Consider the following 17,736-nt stretch of genomic DNA (forward strand, 5'->3'; position numbering starts at 1 on the left):
ATGACTCAAAGTTTTTCCCACCCAACTGTCCCTTAGCACCCCACTGTCCCTTAACACCCCGTTTTACGGTACTGAGAAAACTGGTTTGCGCACATTGTATTGGAGATATGAATAATATTTTCAAAATAAGTTTTGAACACCAACGATGTAACGTTATGTTAAACGCCGTGCAATTTATTAATTAGTTCAGACATAATTCCTGAGAAGTTGTCTATGCCTGTGCCCTGTGGGCAATGTTGGAATTGTGAATTTTGGTCCTGGTCCCGGAGAATGAAAGCTGTGCGGAGAACCGGCCAGCTTTTAGAACATTCGACAGGAAAGTCATATGTTTGGCCTACTAAATGTGACAGTTGATAAAATGTGTTCTCTCAATGTTAAACTGCATGTTTTAGACGTAATAATAGCAGTTATTCATCACACAGGCTGGAAATTTAAGAGATTTCAGGTGCCTGAGTATAAACTTGTAAAGGAGAACAAAATCGTTTGGACCTGACTGGGACCAGCAAAGGGCCTTATTTCCTACATTGCCTGTGGGGCTGTGGGTATTGGCAAATACGAGCTATGAGTCTGTGAAATAGTAAATAAATCTGATGAAATTGATCGTCTGTGAAATCTGGTCAAATCAATGTGCGCCAACCAGTTTTCTCAGTAATTCAGCAAGCAATTCTCGTGCTGTGTTCAAAAAGACGTTTACACTGAGGGGCAAACTTAAAATAACGAACTATAACAATGAGAACCTCCAGGCATGAATTCCTACTGTGAGTACTGGACGCGATGGAACAGGCTCAATAATTAAGATGAAGTCTGAAAAAACGACGGTACCTACCTGCCTGCCGCTGGGCTTCATTTTCCTTCTCTCCTTGCCCCTTGGCCCTCGCTCATCTTCAATGTCAACATACCCAACTCCCATGACCCACGTGGCCACCAACCACGTGGTATTCTGGCGGAAGTCAGGCCGGAAGTCGCTGGCGGAAGTGGCACACTTCCAAGCCAAGCGCCGAGCCCGCCGAGCCGAATTCGTCTCAAACGCTGTCAAACGCCGCGCCAAGTTAATGCTTCCGCTCCGGCCCAGGGTATCTCCCAAGATATCCGGCCTATACCATACGGCATTGGATGTCTCAGGAAACCCAATACTCCGCTACATGTAACGCGCAGGCGCTGTAGCACAGCGTTTTGAAATAGGGGGCCAGTTTATCTCAATTATAAATTTGTTATTTGGTTTCTTTCGTGTCACTAGCCCCTGTTCGATGTCTCTCGGAAGACGAAGTTTCTGCGTCGTCCGGCCAATCGCGTTCAAGGTCAGCAGGGCCTCGGCTGCGGTTATGGAACTTGATTGGCCGGACGACGTAGACTCTTTGTCGTCGGAGAGACACCGAACGCGGGGTAAAATAAATAGGACGCAAGTTAGGATTTGGATCTTTGGATTTGGATCGATTTGGATATTTGGATAAGATTGGGATCGCCAGCTGGGAGGCTGCTACAGGGGTTGTACAGGGTTGTGGTAAGTGGGATAGGATGATAATAGGTCGAACTTCATTTTTTTACAATATTATAAAAGTGATCAAATTTTAATTGGGTACTTAGCACTTGAGGGTTGAGGCGCTACAACCTATTGGGAGTCAGGAAGCTCTTGACCTGAACTGAGGGGCATCCTAATTGTAATCCAATAAAAACAATTTGAATTGGTTCGATTAGTTTCTGAGATAGGTATCCGGAAATGTGAAAGTGCAAAACCTACAGCTTAATCTTGCGAGAGCCGTACCTACCATAAGGTCGAGCTACACTATCCGTGATCGTCCAGGAAATAACTTTTGTGATCTGCAAGTTTGCGGGTTTTGCGGAAAATTGATAATACTAATCAGTGGAATATCAGTTGATCTGGGATGAGCAATGATCATTGAACTTATGACCTTGCATGTTGCATGAGTAATGATTATTTGCCTTTTCCTTAGGCAAGTACACTTTAGGTAAGCTGGTTTGGCAATCTTGCCTGATGGCTACGCGCCCTAAACCACAAAGAAGAAGTTGAGCAATCTTTTATTCAGTAGCCTATGGATGGGTTTACATCACATTTTATCAATGATACGCAAACTCCTGATCTTGTTAATAGTGTGGATGAAAAAACATCACTTGTTTCCAACTGCCATTTTTCTTTGGATGTGCTTTGATTAATCTGATGTTTTTGTCCTTTTTTCTGCATTACATTTTGCCATCAATATTGTTAAAGTGTTTTTTTCTGGATTTGGAACCCTTGTCAAGCACTCAAAATTGTTCAGATGCTAGCTTCCACTGCCTCCTTAGTCCTTAGTGGAAAGCTAGATGGACAACATCTTACCTACCATTTTCATCTAACTTTATTAATGGAGACCGCCTATGCATAATGCACTACCTCATTCAGTTACTACTAGCTTCTTTAGATGAACAACCCTTTCTTGTAATTCTGTCAGCCCAAGTCGTGGAAAGAAAAAGACGGCAGAACGCTGGCGCCGAGCGCTGACGCCGGCCGTGTTCCCCTGTCCCCCCCCCCCCCCCCCCTAGGCGCGGTCATGAGTGCCTCGATGAACATTCTGCTGTACACTATCCGCAAGAAGTTCTCTGGCGTGCAGCACGTGTCGACCGACACGGTGTACGGTTGGCTGGTGCCGCGGCCGCGCGCCGACCTCCTGCTGCTCGACACGCGCACGGCGGCCGAGTTCGGCGTGAGCCGACTGCCGGGCGCCGTCCACCTGGACCCGGACAGTGACGACGCCACGGTGCGGCGCACGCTGACGCGCCACCTGCCGCCGCCGGCCGCCGGCGCCGAGCGCACTACCATCGCCTGTTACTGCTCCGTAGGGTACCGCTCCTCGGTGACGGCGCAGCGGCTGAACGCCCTGCGCGCCCAGCCGGCCGCCGCCGAGCCGCCGCTGCCCGGCTACGAGGCCGTCAACATCGAGGGATCCATCTTCAAGTGGGCCAACGAGGGCAAGCCGCTGGAGGGGGCCGACGGACAGCCGACGCGCCTCGTGCACCCCTACGATAAGATTTTTGGCCGCCTGCTGGACAAGAGCCTGTGGAAGTTCCCGGAAAAACAGTAGAACAATGCTATGCGCTCTTCTTTTGCTGCAGGTGAGCTAGCGAGTAGCGGTGTTGACATGAAATCATTGAGTAGGCAGTTAACATAACTTTATCATCCTCTGTTCGTTCGACATCACGTCACAAATTTCGTAAATGCATGAAAAATCACAATGACGTTGATGCATGAAATGGTAGATCATTATTCAATGATTAAATCGAGGCTTTTATTAATGTCATTCTCATTGGCATATGCATTATGCACACCCGCAATAATTGATTCAATCGTTCCCAGTCAGTGCAGACTCCCGTAGCCTCCCGATGATCGTGTGTTACGTCTGTTTCAGTGTGTGTGTGCCGTGTGGGGTGACTACGCTATCCAGAGTATTCGCGGGGAGGTGGACGCCGGAAACTATACCTATTACAAGCTCCAGTGGGACGGACCAGTCACCATCGTACTTGAGTCGCTGTGAGTTGTGTGGCCGTCGGGCTAGCGCGAGTCGACATGGCATGTACGAGATAGCTGCGTTCGTGTGAGCGATGCTGCCTCTTGAGAGATGCTTCTGTTTGGTTTCGATATATTTTTTATATTGCACGAACAATTGAAATGCCCCGCGGAAATTGAAATGCTCTGCCAACGAGGTTTTTACTGCTTGGGCTGCTATCATTTCGCGCCAGGGTTACTGTTAGCCGCGGTCCCTGGCGGTACGATAGCTGCTTCCCTGTTGCGTCTTCGGCTTTGGCTAACCCTACCGTCTCTTCCCCTCATCAGGAGCGGCGACGCTGACCTGTACGTGTCCAAGACGCTACTGAAACCCACCTTCGACCCCGAGGAGTTTGACTTTAGCTCGACCACTTGTGGACGGGACTGGGTGGACATTCCCAGGGCGTAAGGATGCCATTGATTTCACTTTTTACTTCGTTTTTCGTAGATTAGGTACCTATTTATCTTTTGAGTCTTCTTATCATTTGCAATCTGTTCTGTCGTTACTAAAGGTTATTGACAATATTAGCGGTCACTGGTCGTATTGTCGGTGTTTTGCAGTGTGCACCCCTGTCGCCGAACCACGGACTGTCCTGTGACCGCTGCTGACCTGACTGCTGACCTGTGACCCGTGCCGGCCAGGTGTCCGCGGCCGCTCGGTGTCGCCGTGTACGGCCACCCTCGCCAGCCGTCCTCCAGCTACGAACTGCACCTAGTGTACCGCGACCCCGACTACCTGGACCAGTTCACCCTGCACCCGGAAAACGATACGGAGGACGAGCTGCTCGGCACGCTGCGGAAACGCGCCGGCGCTCAGCGCGGCTCGGCAGAGGTGCGCGCACAGGAGCGGTCTCCGGTGACCGCATACGGTACCCAGCCGTATCGGATGTGGCTGGGGCCGTGTGGGCTGCACTATGGCGCTGTTCGGAAACGTTCTGTTCTCAGTTCTAGGCATTGTTTTAATCAGTTTCAGGATTTTTTTCTGTAATCTAACAAGTAATTATTTACCTTCTTGTTATGCTTGCTTGTTGCTAGCTGAAGTTATTTGCCTGCTTAAATCTGTTCTGTAAAACTGATTTTGTTTTGTTTTGTTGCAGGTTCACGAGGATTCCCGCTGGGTCGATTTGCTGTGGACTTTCTTCGAAGTATTTTTGGAGGTGTTACTTTTGTAACGGCGTATGAGTGTGGCCCTTGCCTGGGAGCGTATAGCATCGTATAATCAAGATTTAGGGGGTTTATAATATTAGTGGGCGCCTTTGTCATTTATCAGCACTAACACACGGTCTAATCCATTACCTGACACAATTGAAGATCCGGAGAGCGATCACCCGCTAATACCAGCCGCGTCAGAATGTCGGACCAAGTCGGTGATCCGCCCTCCGCGGCGGACTCTGAACAGCCGGCCTCTGGTCCCGTCTCTGCCCCTGGGACCGGGCAGACTGAGACGAATGGAGCGGCTGGGACGGCCGAGACCGCCGCAGGTGCGGCGGAGGCAGAGGAGGGTACCGAGGGGGCGGCCAAGGGTGGTGAGACGGCAGAGGAGGCGGCGGCGGGTGCGGTGGCGGCGGCAATCTCAGAGCGCGTCCAGGCCACGGTGACCAGCGGCGCGCTGCTGTCGTACGAGACTCAGATGCTGCTCGAGCTGCTGGCAGAGGACGGCCTGCTGGTGTCGGCGCGCGGCCTGGGCCTGGAGCGGCTGGTGACGGCGCTGGTGCGCGTGCACTGCGACCCCGGCCAGCTGGTGCTGGTGATGGGCACCGGTCGACCCGAGGAGGAGTACATCGTGGAGCGGCTGGCGGCCGACGGAGTGAGCCCCCTGCCGCGCACCGTCACCGCCGACACCTCCGTCTCCGAGCGGTGAGCACGACTCGCATCGGGGTGGGAGGGAGCGGGCTGGAAATGTCTGCCGAGAGGTGGCTCATGTCAGGTCATTTGGGTTTGTGGCAGTGACAATTTGTGTTTTACACTATATAATAAACTGTCTCACATGATAGGCGCCAAATGGCCATCCATGCAGTTGCACACTGCACATTCAGTTAGTTGAATGCCACCTCGCAGTATGTACGTATGTACATATATTCCAGCGGCGTGTGCTGGCTGTTCTGTCTTCCACTGTCAGCCGCCAGGTGTTCGCTCCTTCTGACCGTCCCGTCCACTATCAGCCGCCAGGTGTTCGCTGATCGCTCCCTCTGACCGTCCCGTCCACTGCCAGCCGCCAGGTGTTCGCTCCCTCTGACCGTCCCGTCCACTGTCAGCCGCCAGGTGTTCGCTCCCTCTGACCGTCCCGTCCACTGCCAGCCGCCAGCCTGGTGTTCGCTCCCTCTGACCGTCCACTGTCAGCCGCCAGGTGTTCGCTCCCTCTGAAGTCTGACCGTCCCGTCCACTGTCAGCCGCCAGGTGTTCGCCCCTCTGACCGTCCACTGTCAGCCGCCAGGTGTTCGCTCCCTCTGACCGTCCCGTCCACTGTCAGCCGCCAGGTGTTCGCTCCCTCTGACCGTCCACTGCCAGCCGCCAGGTGTTCGCTCCCTCTGACCGTCCCGTCCACTGTCAGCCGCCAGGTGTTCGCTCCCTCTGACCGTCCACTGTCAGCCGCCAGGTGTTCGCTCCCTCTGACCGTCCCGTCCACTGCCAGCCGCCAGGTGTTGGCCCCCTCTGACCGTCCCGTCCACTGCCAGCCGCCAGGTGTTCGCTCCCGTCCACTGCCAGCCGCCAGGTGTTCTCTCCCGTCCCGGGCGTCCACTGTCAGCCGCCAGGTGTTCGCTCCCTCTGACCGTCCACTGTCAGCCGCCAGGTGTTCGCTCCCTCTGACCGTCCCGTCCACTGTCAGCCGCCAGGTGTTCGCTCCCTCTGACCGTCCACTGTCAGCCGCCAGGTGTTCGCTCCCTCTGACCGTCCCGTCCACTGCCAGCCGCCAGGTGTTCGCTCCCGCCCACTGTCAGCCGCCAGGTGTTCGCTCCCTCTGTCCCGTCCACTGTCAGCTGCCAGGTGTTCGCCCCCTCTGACAGTCCCGTCCACTGTCAACCGCCAGGTGTTGGCTCCCTCTGACCGTCTCGTCCACTGTCAGGTGTTCGCTCCCTCTGACCGTCCACTGTCAGCCGCCAGGTGTTCGCTCCCTCTGACCGTCCCGTCCACTGTCAGCCGCCAGGTGTTCGCTCCCTCTGACCGTCCCGTCCACTGTCAGCCGCCAGGTGTTCGCCCCCTCTGACCATCCTGTCCACTGCCAGCCGCCAGGTGTTTGCTCCCTCTGACCGTCCCGTCCACTGTCAGCCGCCAGGTGTTCGCTCCCTCTGACCGTCCCGTCCACTGTCAGCCGCCAGGTGTTCGCTCCCTCTGACCGTCCACTGTCAGCCGCCAGGTGTTCGCTCCCTCTGACCGTCCCGTCCACTGCCAGCCGCCAGGTGTTCGCTCCCGCCCACTGTCAGCCGCCAGGTGTTCGCTCCCTCTGTCCCGTCCACTGTCAGCTGCCAGGTGTTCGCCCCCTCTGACAGTCCCGTCCACTGTCAACCGCCAGGTGTTGGCTCCCTCTGACCGTCTCGTCCACTGTCAGGTGTTCGCTCCCTCTGACCGTCCACTGTCAGCCGCCAGGTGTTCGCTCCCTCTGACCGTCCCGTCCACTGTCAGCCGCCAGGTGTACCTGCAGGGCGGCGTGCTGTTCGTCACGTCCAGGATCCTGGTGGTGGACCTGCTGACAGAGCGGTGTCCGGCCGACCTCGTCACAGGACTGGTCGTGTACCGCGCGCACGCCGTCGTCGAGTCGGCCCAGGAGGCCTTCATACTCCGGCTGTACCGGCAGAAAAACAAGGTGGGTCGCTGCGCTAAGTAACTGGCGCAGAGAATGGAATTAGTGTTTGAAAGCTATTTATTATGGTCGGTTATCTCTGTCGGTGTTTCTTTGAGGTTGTTTGTCGTGCTGTAAAGAAAGCTCGATTAATTCATACTTTTCTCATTACCTCCTAGAAATGTGCGGTTTCCCACTTACTTTTTCTCCAATCACCTGCTGTCTATCTCGCAGTATCAATTCTAACTTACCAGCCACCCCAACTTTAGTCACAGTTGCATCAGCTTTCACATGCGCTTGTAGTTAACGCTCCCGATGTCTAGGGTAAATAAACAGATGAGGCGAGATTCTGCAGGCATATAGAGAAACAAACAACGTTGTCAAGTTCGGACTCAAAACGCGCCACCGGAAAGGCGTTAGATCTGGTACATTGTACTGCGAGTTCGATAGGTGCATTGGGGCTGATATTTCATCTTTTACAATAATCTGTAATCTCTGTAAGGGTGTTTATAAGAAAATGGACGAATCTTTAGCTTTTTACTTGATGCGGAAACATGGGAAGCTCTATTTATAACAAATGACACTAAACATTTCCTCCAGAAGTATTTGTAATATTAATGAAACTCCTCCGCTTTTCCAGACTGGATTCATCAAGGCGTTCTCGAGCTCTCCGCTGTCGTTCACGTCTGGCTTCTGTCAGGTTCAGCGAGTGATGCGTAACCTGTTCGTCCGCAACCTGTACCTGTGGCCCCGCTTCCACATGCAGGTCAACCAGACGCTCAAGGAATGCGCTGTGAGTGAAAGCCGCGATCTGCTGCGACCTTCGCGACTTTCTGCTTCATTAGCAACATGAAGCGTTTGTTCATTTTATGATGGCAGTAGTTAAACACTGGTGAAAGAAAGCAAAACAGCTGTATGCTATATCAGCTGATGCCAATAAGTATATGTCATTACTCAGGACCAGTACAACCACCAGATTATCTTCTAGTCTGCGACAGTCTGCCAAAAAGACTCGGAATCTCAGCTTAAGTTCAACTCAATTGCTGCACTAACCAATGTCTACCTGTTCGTCACCCGCGTAATGTGGCAACTGGCGTGAACCCTTTGACTTGCCTTGGGCGCAAAATGACCTGGCAGTCGGCCGCGCGCCCCTAACCCCCCAACAAACAATCCTTTGACTCGCCACTTGAGTAGAGCCCCGTTATGCGCTAATCGTTGTGCACCCTTTGTCTGGCCAGCCGGAGGTGGTGGAGATCCGTCTGAAGATGACGCCGCTGATGATGTCCATCCAGACGGCGCTGCTGGACCTCATCAACATCAGCTGCAAGGAGTTCCGCCGGCTCAACCCCTCCGTGAGTGGCGCCGAACTGAGAGGTCCAATGTGTTTATAAGATCTCAATGCCGCCGATAGTCTGTGTCTCGGTCCTCTCGGTCCCAAATTCTGCTGCTCAGCTAGCGCGTCGGAAACGGACGGTCGCGGCCAGCGCTGGTAGCAGATAGAGCCGCTTAGGGACTGGTGATGACGTCATTTTGGGTGGGTTTGTTTGTTTGCTGAGCTTGTCTTATACCAAATTGCATTGAAGCTGCTGCGTGTGTGTGTGTGTGTGTTTTTTTTTTTTTTTTTAGTTTGCAATATCTAGTGCTGATGCGAATTTAACGGTTAGCAAATTTATCAACGCCACATATGCTGGGTTCCAGAAGTCTCGCTCCTAACTCGTGTTTTTGCCGCCCGCCTGTTGACCTGCCGCCCCGTGCGCCCTCCTCCCGCAGCTGGACTGGGACTCGCTGACGGCCGAGACCGTGCTGTCGCGCTCGTTCCACAAGGTGACCCGGCACCGTCTGGACCCGGTCTGGAACCAGCTGAGCGCGCGCACTCGGCAGCTGGCCTCGGACCTGCGCACGCTGCGCTCGCTGCTGCTGGCGCTGCCGCAGCTGGACAGCTGCAGCTTCTACCAGCTGGTGGCTGCCCAGCAGACCGCCGAGCGGGCGCTCAACTCGGGCTGGGCCATCCTGGACGCCGCCGAGACGGTGTTCGTGGACGCGCGCAGGAGGGTGTTTGGGGATGTCCAGCCGCAGGCCAAGAGGGCAGTGCGCGCAGAGGGCAAGCGGCCGCAGCCGAAGGGTGAGTGCTGGCTGAGAGTGCAGTGAGGCGGCTGAAGTGGTCAAACCACCCCGCGGTGGCGAGTGTTTAGAGTTGAGGTTCTAACTTACTTAAATGCTTTTTGTTTGTAGCTGACGCGCCTCTGTGTTTTTGTAATGTAATGCGTTTCTGTAATTCGCTGCTCTTTGATCACTATCTAAATCGCTCTCTGAGGTCCCTGGAGATTTATGTGAACCCCAGTGCTGGCGATGTGTGTGTGATCCCCAGTGCTGACTGTATGCGTGGTCCCCAGACCCCAGTGCCGACGAGATCTATATGACCCCCAGTGCTGACGCCCGAGGAGCCGCCGCGATGGCCGGCGCTCTCCGAGGTCCTCTCTGAGATCCGCGCCGAGGTGTCCGCCGCTGCCGCTGATGAGTCCCAGGACTCGCTGCCCCTCTGGCCGGATAAGGTGCTGATCGTGGCCTCCGATATGGCCGCCTGTCGACGCATCAGAGAGGTGAGTATTGCGCTGGGGATGGTGTACCCGTGTAGCTCACGATTTGTGTAGAAGAGTTATTAGTCTGCGTGGGGGAGTTACCAGTCTAAGTGGGGGTTCCGGGTCTCTTGGGGGAGTTACGAGACAGCCAGCCTGGGAAATTGCCAGCCTAGTGTGTAGAGTGAGTCACGAGCCCGCATGTTCAGAGTGTTCAGAGGGTGGTATCGGTCTTTGAGGAGTAACCACATAGTTACGGGCCTGTCCTCTACCGAGTAACATGCAACTATTTTATTGGTAGGTTCGCAGTAATTGACATTAATTTTAGTCCAAAATGGCCACATTCGGAGACTATCGGATTTTTATCTAGCTTGTTTGTGCTTCTTTCACTTTCATCTAAATGCCTGTACTTAGCTGTCGTCTATCTCGGTGCAGCTGTTCATCACGTATGTATGTCCGTCCTGCCGCCAGTTTCTGGCGCTGGGCTCGGAGGCGGCGCAGTATGGCGTCACTGTATGTTCGCTGTAGCCTGTTCTCTGTGCCGCCAGTTCCTGACTTTGGGCTCGGAGGCGGCGCAGTATGGCATCACTGTATGTCCGATGTACCTATGTATCCTGTTCTCTGTGCCGCCAGTTCCTGATGCTGGACTCGGGGGCGGCTCAGTATGGCGTCACTGTATGTTCGCTGTATCCTGTTCTCTGTGCCGCCAGTTCCTGACGCTGGGCTCGGGGGTGGCGCAGTATGGCGTCACTGTATGTTCACTGTATCCTGTTCTTTGTGCCGCCAGTTCCTGACGCTGGGCTCGGAGGCGGCGCTCTGGAGGCGGTTCCAGCTCACTCTGGCCTCGCGCTACGATGATGACGCCTTCATTCCGAGCACCGCGGTCACCACGACACCGACTACCGCCCAGGAGAAGGCGCCGAACAAGGACGGAGGCCAGCAGACACTGACACAGATGGGCAACGCCGACCCGAAAACGGTGAGCTCTATCAGCCTATTCTCTGTAAAGGTGGGATCGCATTGCTGTAAACTTCCTATCCAACCTTTGATTCCACCTTGTTTTTGGCGTCTTTTATTGTCTGTGTTTTGTTCTGGCTGATGAACACATATGTATGACTACATGTCCTTGAAGTCTCCATAATTAGACCAATCGCACTGAGCGGGAATGAGCATCAATCTCCGCTACTCATGCTACTCTTCCTCTTTCTACTTTACCTTGGACACTAGATTCATTTTCACCACCTTAACCACTTCGTCGCTGTCCCTGATTCCGGTTGATTCCCCCGCAGCCCATACCTATCCCTTTTACGGGCTCACGGCACCACAGCAGGGGTATGATTGTTGGGATATATCTCTCCACACTAACCACACAACCTCCCACCTTCTCCCTCCCGCCCACAGTCTGCCGGTGGCGGCACTGCCGACGAGGACGAGCTGCAGGTCTCGCTGCCCGACTCGCCGCTGCTGCTGCTCCTGCCGACAAAGGACGCCAACGACCCGTACCAGCTGCAGCGCAGCCTGCACCTGTACCGGCCCAGATACGTCGTGCTGTACGATCTGGATGTGGCCGTCATACGGACCATCGAGGTGAGGGCGACGAGGGTGTGATGATTGGCGGGATGATGGATACATGGAAGGCCATTACCACGCGCCGGGGTAAGGTTTAGTCAGCTTCGCTATGATTGGGTGTAATTTGGTTACATCCGATGTATGGAAAACTTAGAAGGTAGGAACTGACGCGGAGAAACGGTCAATAGCTCTTATTGAGTATTTTCGGAGGAGTAAGGCTATATTTTGTTTGGGTCAATAGAGTCCACTGCCGGTCCTAATGGCCAATGGGTCAAAATTTGCGATTTCCTTTCTAAGGCAAATGTTGGACGCCGAAATTCGTTATCTGAAAGTGCCAGAGGGACGTGGAAAAAGCAGTTTATGACTCATCGAACGACCGTTCTGCAGTACGTCACCAGCTTTGACCTTACCTTTGGTCAACCTTTTGGCCTCGAAGTAAAACATAGAAAGATGGCCGACTTTGCCGATACCGTGTTCCTGCGATTTTTTTTCACGGCGACTGCATCGATCCGCCTGACATTTGTGCGCACAAATTACAAGTAGCCACCCGCCTCACGCTCCCACCTTGACCGTCTGTGCCCGTCGCCCGCCGCTCAGGTGCACCAGGCGGCCACACCAGAGCGTCAGCTGCGCGTCTACACCCTCCTCTTCTCTGGCACCAGCGAGGAGCAGGCCTACCTCACCGCCCTGCGCACCGAGAAACAGGCCTTCGAGTACCTCATCTCGGAGAAGGCCTCCATGGTGGTTCCCGAGGAGCGCGAGGGACGCGACGACACGAACACCGACCTGGAGCGCGGCGCGGTGCAGCCGGAGCCGGCGGCGGCCAGCTCACGGCGCGGCGGCGTGGCGCCGCCGCCGCCGGCCGAGCCGCCGCGCGTCATCGTCGATATGCGCGAGTTTCGCTCGGAGCTGCCGTCGCTGCTGCACCGGCGCGGCCTGGAGATCGTGCCGGCCACCATCGAGGTGGGTGACTACATCGTCACGCCCGAGCTGTGCGTGGAGAGGAAGTCGGTGAGCGACCTGATCGGCTCGCTGATGTCGGGCCGGCTCTATGGACAGGCGCTGGCCATGAGCCGCCACTACCGGCGCCCGCTACTGCTCATCGAGTTCGACCAGTCCAAGCCGTTCACGCTGCAGGTCAGTTCACTGGGGCCCGGTATGATCTTAACTGGGGTGTTGTATTAGCGGGGACGGATTGAGTAATGAACTGGGCACTGATTCTTCATCACTTGAACTATTTTATCTTAACTGTTCTGCTAAAATTGATACTGCTTTCTTATTAAAGCAATTATTTTCTCGGCCAATATGCTGTCTCCCTGCGGGGTCGTCCCTCAGTCTCTGATCTATCACAGCCAGTTTGTCTATCTGGTTGGCCCTGAGTAGCTGACCGCCCGTCTCTCCTCAGGGCAAATACTACCTGTCTAGCGACATGTCGTCGGCACAGGTGGTGAGCCGACTGCAGCTGCTGACGCTCCACTTCCCGCGGCTGAGGCTGATGTGGTGTCCGTCTCCATACGCATCAGCCGAGCTGCTGCACCAGCTGAAGGAGGGCGCCGGAGAGCCCAGCCTGGCCGAGGCGCGCTCGGCCACTGCTGACCGGACAGACACGCTGGCGGAGGACAGGGTTAATCCACAGGTGAGAGAGACAGAGGACAGGGTTAATCCACAGGTGAGGTGTAGAGGACAGGGTTAATCCGCAGGTGAGAGAGATAGAGGGCAGGGTTAATTCACAGGTGAGAGGTAGAGGACAGAGGACATGGTTAATCCACAGGTGAGAGAGATGGATTAGACAGAGGACAGGGTTAATTCATAGGTGAGAGACAGAGGACAGGGTTAATTCATAGGTGAGAGATAGAGGACAGGGTTAATTCACAGGTGAGAGATAGAAGCCAGAGGACAGGGTTAATCCACAGGTGAGAGAGATAGATTAGACAGAGGACAGGGTGAATCCAAAGGTGAGAGAGACAGGGCAGGGTGAATCCAAAGGTGAGATAGACAGAGGACAGGGTTAATCCACAGGTGAGATATAGACAGAGGACAAGGTTACTCCACAGGTGAGATATAGTATAGGACAGGGATAATCCACAGGTGAGTTACAGGCAGAGGACAGGGTTGATTTAATCCACAGGTGAGATATAGTATAGGACAGGGATAAATCCACAGGTGAGTTACAGGCAGAGGACAGGGTTGATTTAATCCACAGGTGAGATATAGTATAGGACAGGGATAATCCACTGGTGAGATATAGACAGAGGACAGGGTTAATGCACAGGTGAGAGATAGACAGGGGACAGGGTTAATTCACAGGTGAGAGGTAGAAGACAGATGGCAGGGTTAATCCACAGGTGAGAGAGATAGATTAGACAGAGGACAGGGTCAATCCACGGTGAACTATGGACAGATGACAGGGTTAATCCAATTGGGTGAGATATGGACAGATGACTGGGTTAATCCAATTGGGTGAGATATGGACAGATGACAGGGTTAATCCACAGGTGAGATATAGGCATAGGACTTGCCGGTCGACCCGCAGTTCCGATGCTGTAGAGATAGGGATAGTCCACAGGTGTTATGGTACTCTGTGCTTGGAAGATGTGAAATTCGAGTAGATTTGAAATGCATTTTTTTTTTTTTTTTTTGAAGAAATGCTCTCCTTGCAGTGAAGGCAGTGAACTTTACGAGCCCTAAGATCCGACTTTGTTTGCTTTTTTGATGTTTTCACTTGTGTTTCCCATGGACTAACAAGTCGTTCTATTCCGTCAGGTACGCGACTTTGTCAGCAAGCTGCCCGGGGTGCGACAGAAGACGCTGTACGCCCTGCTGAACAAGATCGACTCGCTGCTGGACCTGCTGGAAATGTCCGAGGTAGGCTGGCGCGCACTGAGTTGAGCTGTGGACCTGGTAGAAATTAACTGGCACAAAAAGTCCGCTCGTTTTGGGTTAGGTTAGGTTCCATGCCTTTTTGATCCAAATTTTATATTTCCGACGATTCTTTTAAAGGTGTAATGCACTTGCATGTTTAAATCATGCTGCCATACAGACCTTTTTTTGTGTTGCTTTCTACACACGCATAGTTCGCGTGTTTATGCTGTGTAGCTAGCAATGTTTATACCGCTAGCATTCTGCCGGGCTGCTTATTATGGTATCACCCCTCCAATACTGATTGTGGTGTGTGTCGTTCTTCAGGAGGCGCTGGCAGAGGTGCTCGGATCGCCCACGGACGCCTCCCAGCTCCACCAGGCTCTGCACGGTAAGCTGTCGGCTCCGGCACCGGGCGACATGAGCGCCGCCAAGCGGCCGGCGACGGCAACTACCGCCGGCCGCGGCCGAGCCGCACGGCCTCGCTTCTGGCGAGGCAAAAAGAAAAGCTGAGGCACAGGCGGTGGTTGAGGTGCGGCTCCTGAATGTTCTTTATTTTCATTGGATGTGATTTGATTATCACAGTATCTACAGGAGCTCAGGAGCCGATGTGTTGGCTTTGCCTGTCGGCAGGAATTCAGAGGATGAAGCCATAGGTCAGCTAGATGTGATGTGAAAACAATGTGATTTGTCGTGATCATGTTCCCGATGTTTGTAATGCAGGGTCGATTATTTTTCTAACCAGGCTCTGGCTCATATCACCCCGTCGCTGTGCGGTTCTGCCCCCGTGCCGGCAGTTTACCATGCGGTGACGCCCGGGGGTGAAATGTGGCCGCCGCCTACCGACGATGACGTATTGCGGTGGTGATTTGTTCAACTAGTTTTGTTAGATTTATGGAATACATGCCTTTCAGAAAAATGTGTTGATGGACCATCGGTTAATTGTGCCGCGTTACTTTTCCCTTTATCCATTGGGGATTTTTGCATGACATTATCACGTGTTCGATGAGACGAGAAACTGTTCTTGGTCAGTTTTTTTCTTTTCTTTTAGAAAATAGCAACAAACCTTGAACATGCTGGGCTATCGCTAGAATTCAGGAAAGTGTTGAGATTTTTTTTAGCCAGGAAGGGCAGGGGCGAAACGAAACTATAGCAACGAAACGTTGCTTTCGACGCTCATCTACCAGCGTAATGACTCCTTTAATTAAACACCGATTCTCGGTATTTCGCTAATAACTGGTAAAAAGGGGTGGGTCGCGACGGAACCTTCATTACCCTCGAGGTCATCGATTTTGCACCTACCCTGAAAATTCATGACACTGATAAGTGACCTTTTACCTATGACTTGATTTTTCAAGGTCATGTCAAATCAGAATTGCTATTCGGCGTGCCTATGTCAATGTCGGCGCACAGTATGCGCGCGGTTCAGACTTTTTGTTGTTGGAAACGTTTAAACATGTGAAATGCTGTTTTCAGTTTGTCCCATGGATTATTAGTGGTTGTCAAGGTTATTTGAAGTTGAGGTCGAGGTTATTGCCTAACCAACCCTCGCCCATACTGGTGTTTTGCCAGCTGCTAACGTATAAGGGGGGGGGGGGTGACGCGTGATCCGTTGGACCTCCCTTACCGTTTGACCCCTGATCGAGCTAGAGCTTCGCGGAAAAAAACGAGCGTGTTGCCCGTCACGAGAGGAAGCCAATGATACCCAATTTTAAGGTCATAGGTCATTGGTTGACCTTCCAGGTCGCGTCAATGACCCAAAAGTCGGGAAAATCGGGACCTGTTCGAACGTCGTTAAGTGTGGCTGCTAAGGGGCTTTTCGGGGTGCTGATCACGGATACTATGTTAGGGGGAATATTTGTTTCTGGTCCCTAAAAAGCTGTTTCTGGCACCTAATTGCTGATCAGCCCCAAAATGCTTATTCGACCCTAATATCTGAATCTGGCACCTACTATGCATTTCAGACCCCATGAGACCCTACTTTTCGGCGATAATTTCTTCAATTTTTGTCCAATTAGCTTGAAATTTTGGCAAACGATATTTCAGCTCAAGCGCCAATTTTTGTCAATATGGTCTCTTAACAAAATATCAAAATTTAGAGCACTTGTCGTTGGCTCGTAATGTTAATCAGTTTTTGCACCCGGATAGAGGCTCGCTCGCTACCGCACCGGATTGGATAGGAGCGCTGGCCAATCACGTTGCGCCGGGCCCAACTAAACTCCGCCCACTGGCCGTGACCGGGATGGGTCTATGCCGCTTCAGTCGGTGTCAGCACCGCGGAGAGGTCGGAGCGGGACCACATACTGGAGACAAGTGAAGCTGGCAAAGTTGTTTCGGGACGAAAGCCCCAAAAATTATCCGTTTGAGGGCATTTGGTATCCTCTTCACCTTATTTTGGTATTTAAGCGTCGAGCCAGCTCAGAATATTCAGAATGATCAGAATCAAGGTAGGATCTATTGGAACGGAACCGGCCGTGGAAGGAAAGATGGATAGACTCTTGGACTCTGAACATTTATTTAAGCCGGAGTTGCACCTATCTCATCGTCAGGTTGGGTCACGTCACTACCCGATTACCTATAAGATCATGTGTAAGCCTGTGCTTAACCCAAAAATATTGATATATTTGGCAGTGCCAATAAATGTTTCTTAGGAAGGCGCAGAAAACAACAAAGTAGGATGAAGAGTCTCGGGCACGGCCGATTGCCTGGGGCATCGCTCCAGCGAAACGACCGTATTCGTGATTCGTGAAGCGGTGCGGGGCGCCGGGTGGGGCAGAAGCGTAATGTGTCGTATGGTAGAAATGGCCTTTATCGCGGTGTCATGTGTGTGATATATTGTTAAGAAGTGCACAAAAAGAAATAGCAATGTGGCAGGCGGACGTTGGGCACTACACGAGAACGATCATCAATAAACTCGCATCTTTTTTGTAAAACTTAAGTAACAGTAGGTATGTCCATGGGTGGAGAACCTGCCCCGGCCACCCCGGCCGTGGCCGGGGTAACTTTCAGCCTACCCCGGCGCGGCCGGGGTAACTTTTCCACTCTTGTAAATCCTAGAAGCTGTCTCGAAACGAGAAAAGAAAACTCGTTCTTCAAATGTTCACTGCCATGGGCGTAATATTGCAAATCAGGTAACTAACTATTTGCTTAACATACCATAATCTCCAACCCCAGGACCCGCGTGTGGTCGCCAATGCCAAGACTGCTCTCAAATCGGGTTCAGTTTCGAAAATTTGGCGCGTTTTCGGCGCACTTTTTCTGAAACAATGCTTGACCTCGCTGCCTTCGACTGGCCTGCCAGTGCCAAAGACCGCAACCATACCTGTTTAGTGTTTATAATAGCGTACTCGTCAAGATGCTCATAAACACCGAGCGTCCGTTGCGATTGCTTCGAAATCGGACTGTTGTAACCGGGA

General features: G+C 53.0%; 2 protein-coding genes across 3 annotated transcripts; both read left to right on the plus strand.

Annotated features, from left to right (window-relative positions):
* Positions 1-1,392: 1,392 nt before the first annotated feature.
* On the plus strand, positions 1,393-15,239 carry LOC122389553 (DNA repair endonuclease XPF-like). 2 transcript variants are annotated; one of them, XM_043381706.1, is made up of 17 exons: positions 1,393-1,501; positions 2,539-3,108; positions 3,402-3,523; positions 3,827-3,943; positions 4,181-4,370; positions 4,636-5,395; positions 7,160-7,340; positions 7,957-8,109; positions 8,555-8,668; positions 9,087-9,438; positions 9,744-9,916; positions 10,680-10,871; positions 11,294-11,479; positions 12,059-12,598; positions 12,867-13,097; positions 14,225-14,326; positions 14,648-15,239. In XM_043381706.1, exons 6-17 carry the CDS (start codon positions 4,890-4,892, stop codon positions 14,831-14,833), a joined length of 2,916 nt encoding a protein of 971 aa, XP_043237641.1. In that variant the 5' UTR covers positions 1,393-1,501; positions 2,539-3,108; positions 3,402-3,523; positions 3,827-3,943; positions 4,181-4,370; positions 4,636-4,889; the 3' UTR covers positions 14,834-15,239. The 2 variants fall into 2 exon arrangements, with proteins under 2 accessions (XP_043237641.1, XP_043237642.1); XM_043381707.1 differs by having other exon boundaries at positions 1,409-1,501; positions 2,836-3,108.
* LOC122389554 (UPF0669 protein v1g209471-like) lies at positions 3,082-4,710 on the plus strand. Its single transcript, XM_043381708.1, has 5 exons — positions 3,082-3,108; positions 3,402-3,523; positions 3,827-3,943; positions 4,181-4,394; positions 4,636-4,710. Exons 1-5 carry the CDS (start codon positions 3,082-3,084, stop codon positions 4,708-4,710), a joined length of 555 nt encoding a protein of 184 aa, XP_043237643.1.
* Positions 15,240-17,736: the final 2,497 nt, after the last annotated feature.

This window comes from Amphibalanus amphitrite, unplaced genomic scaffold (genome assembly GCF_019059575.1).
Source record: "Amphibalanus amphitrite isolate SeventyFive unplaced genomic scaffold, NRLGWU_Aamphi_draft 000362F_arrow, whole genome shotgun sequence".
Classification (NCBI taxonomy): domain Eukaryota; kingdom Metazoa; phylum Arthropoda; class Thecostraca; order Balanomorpha; family Balanidae; genus Amphibalanus; species Amphibalanus amphitrite.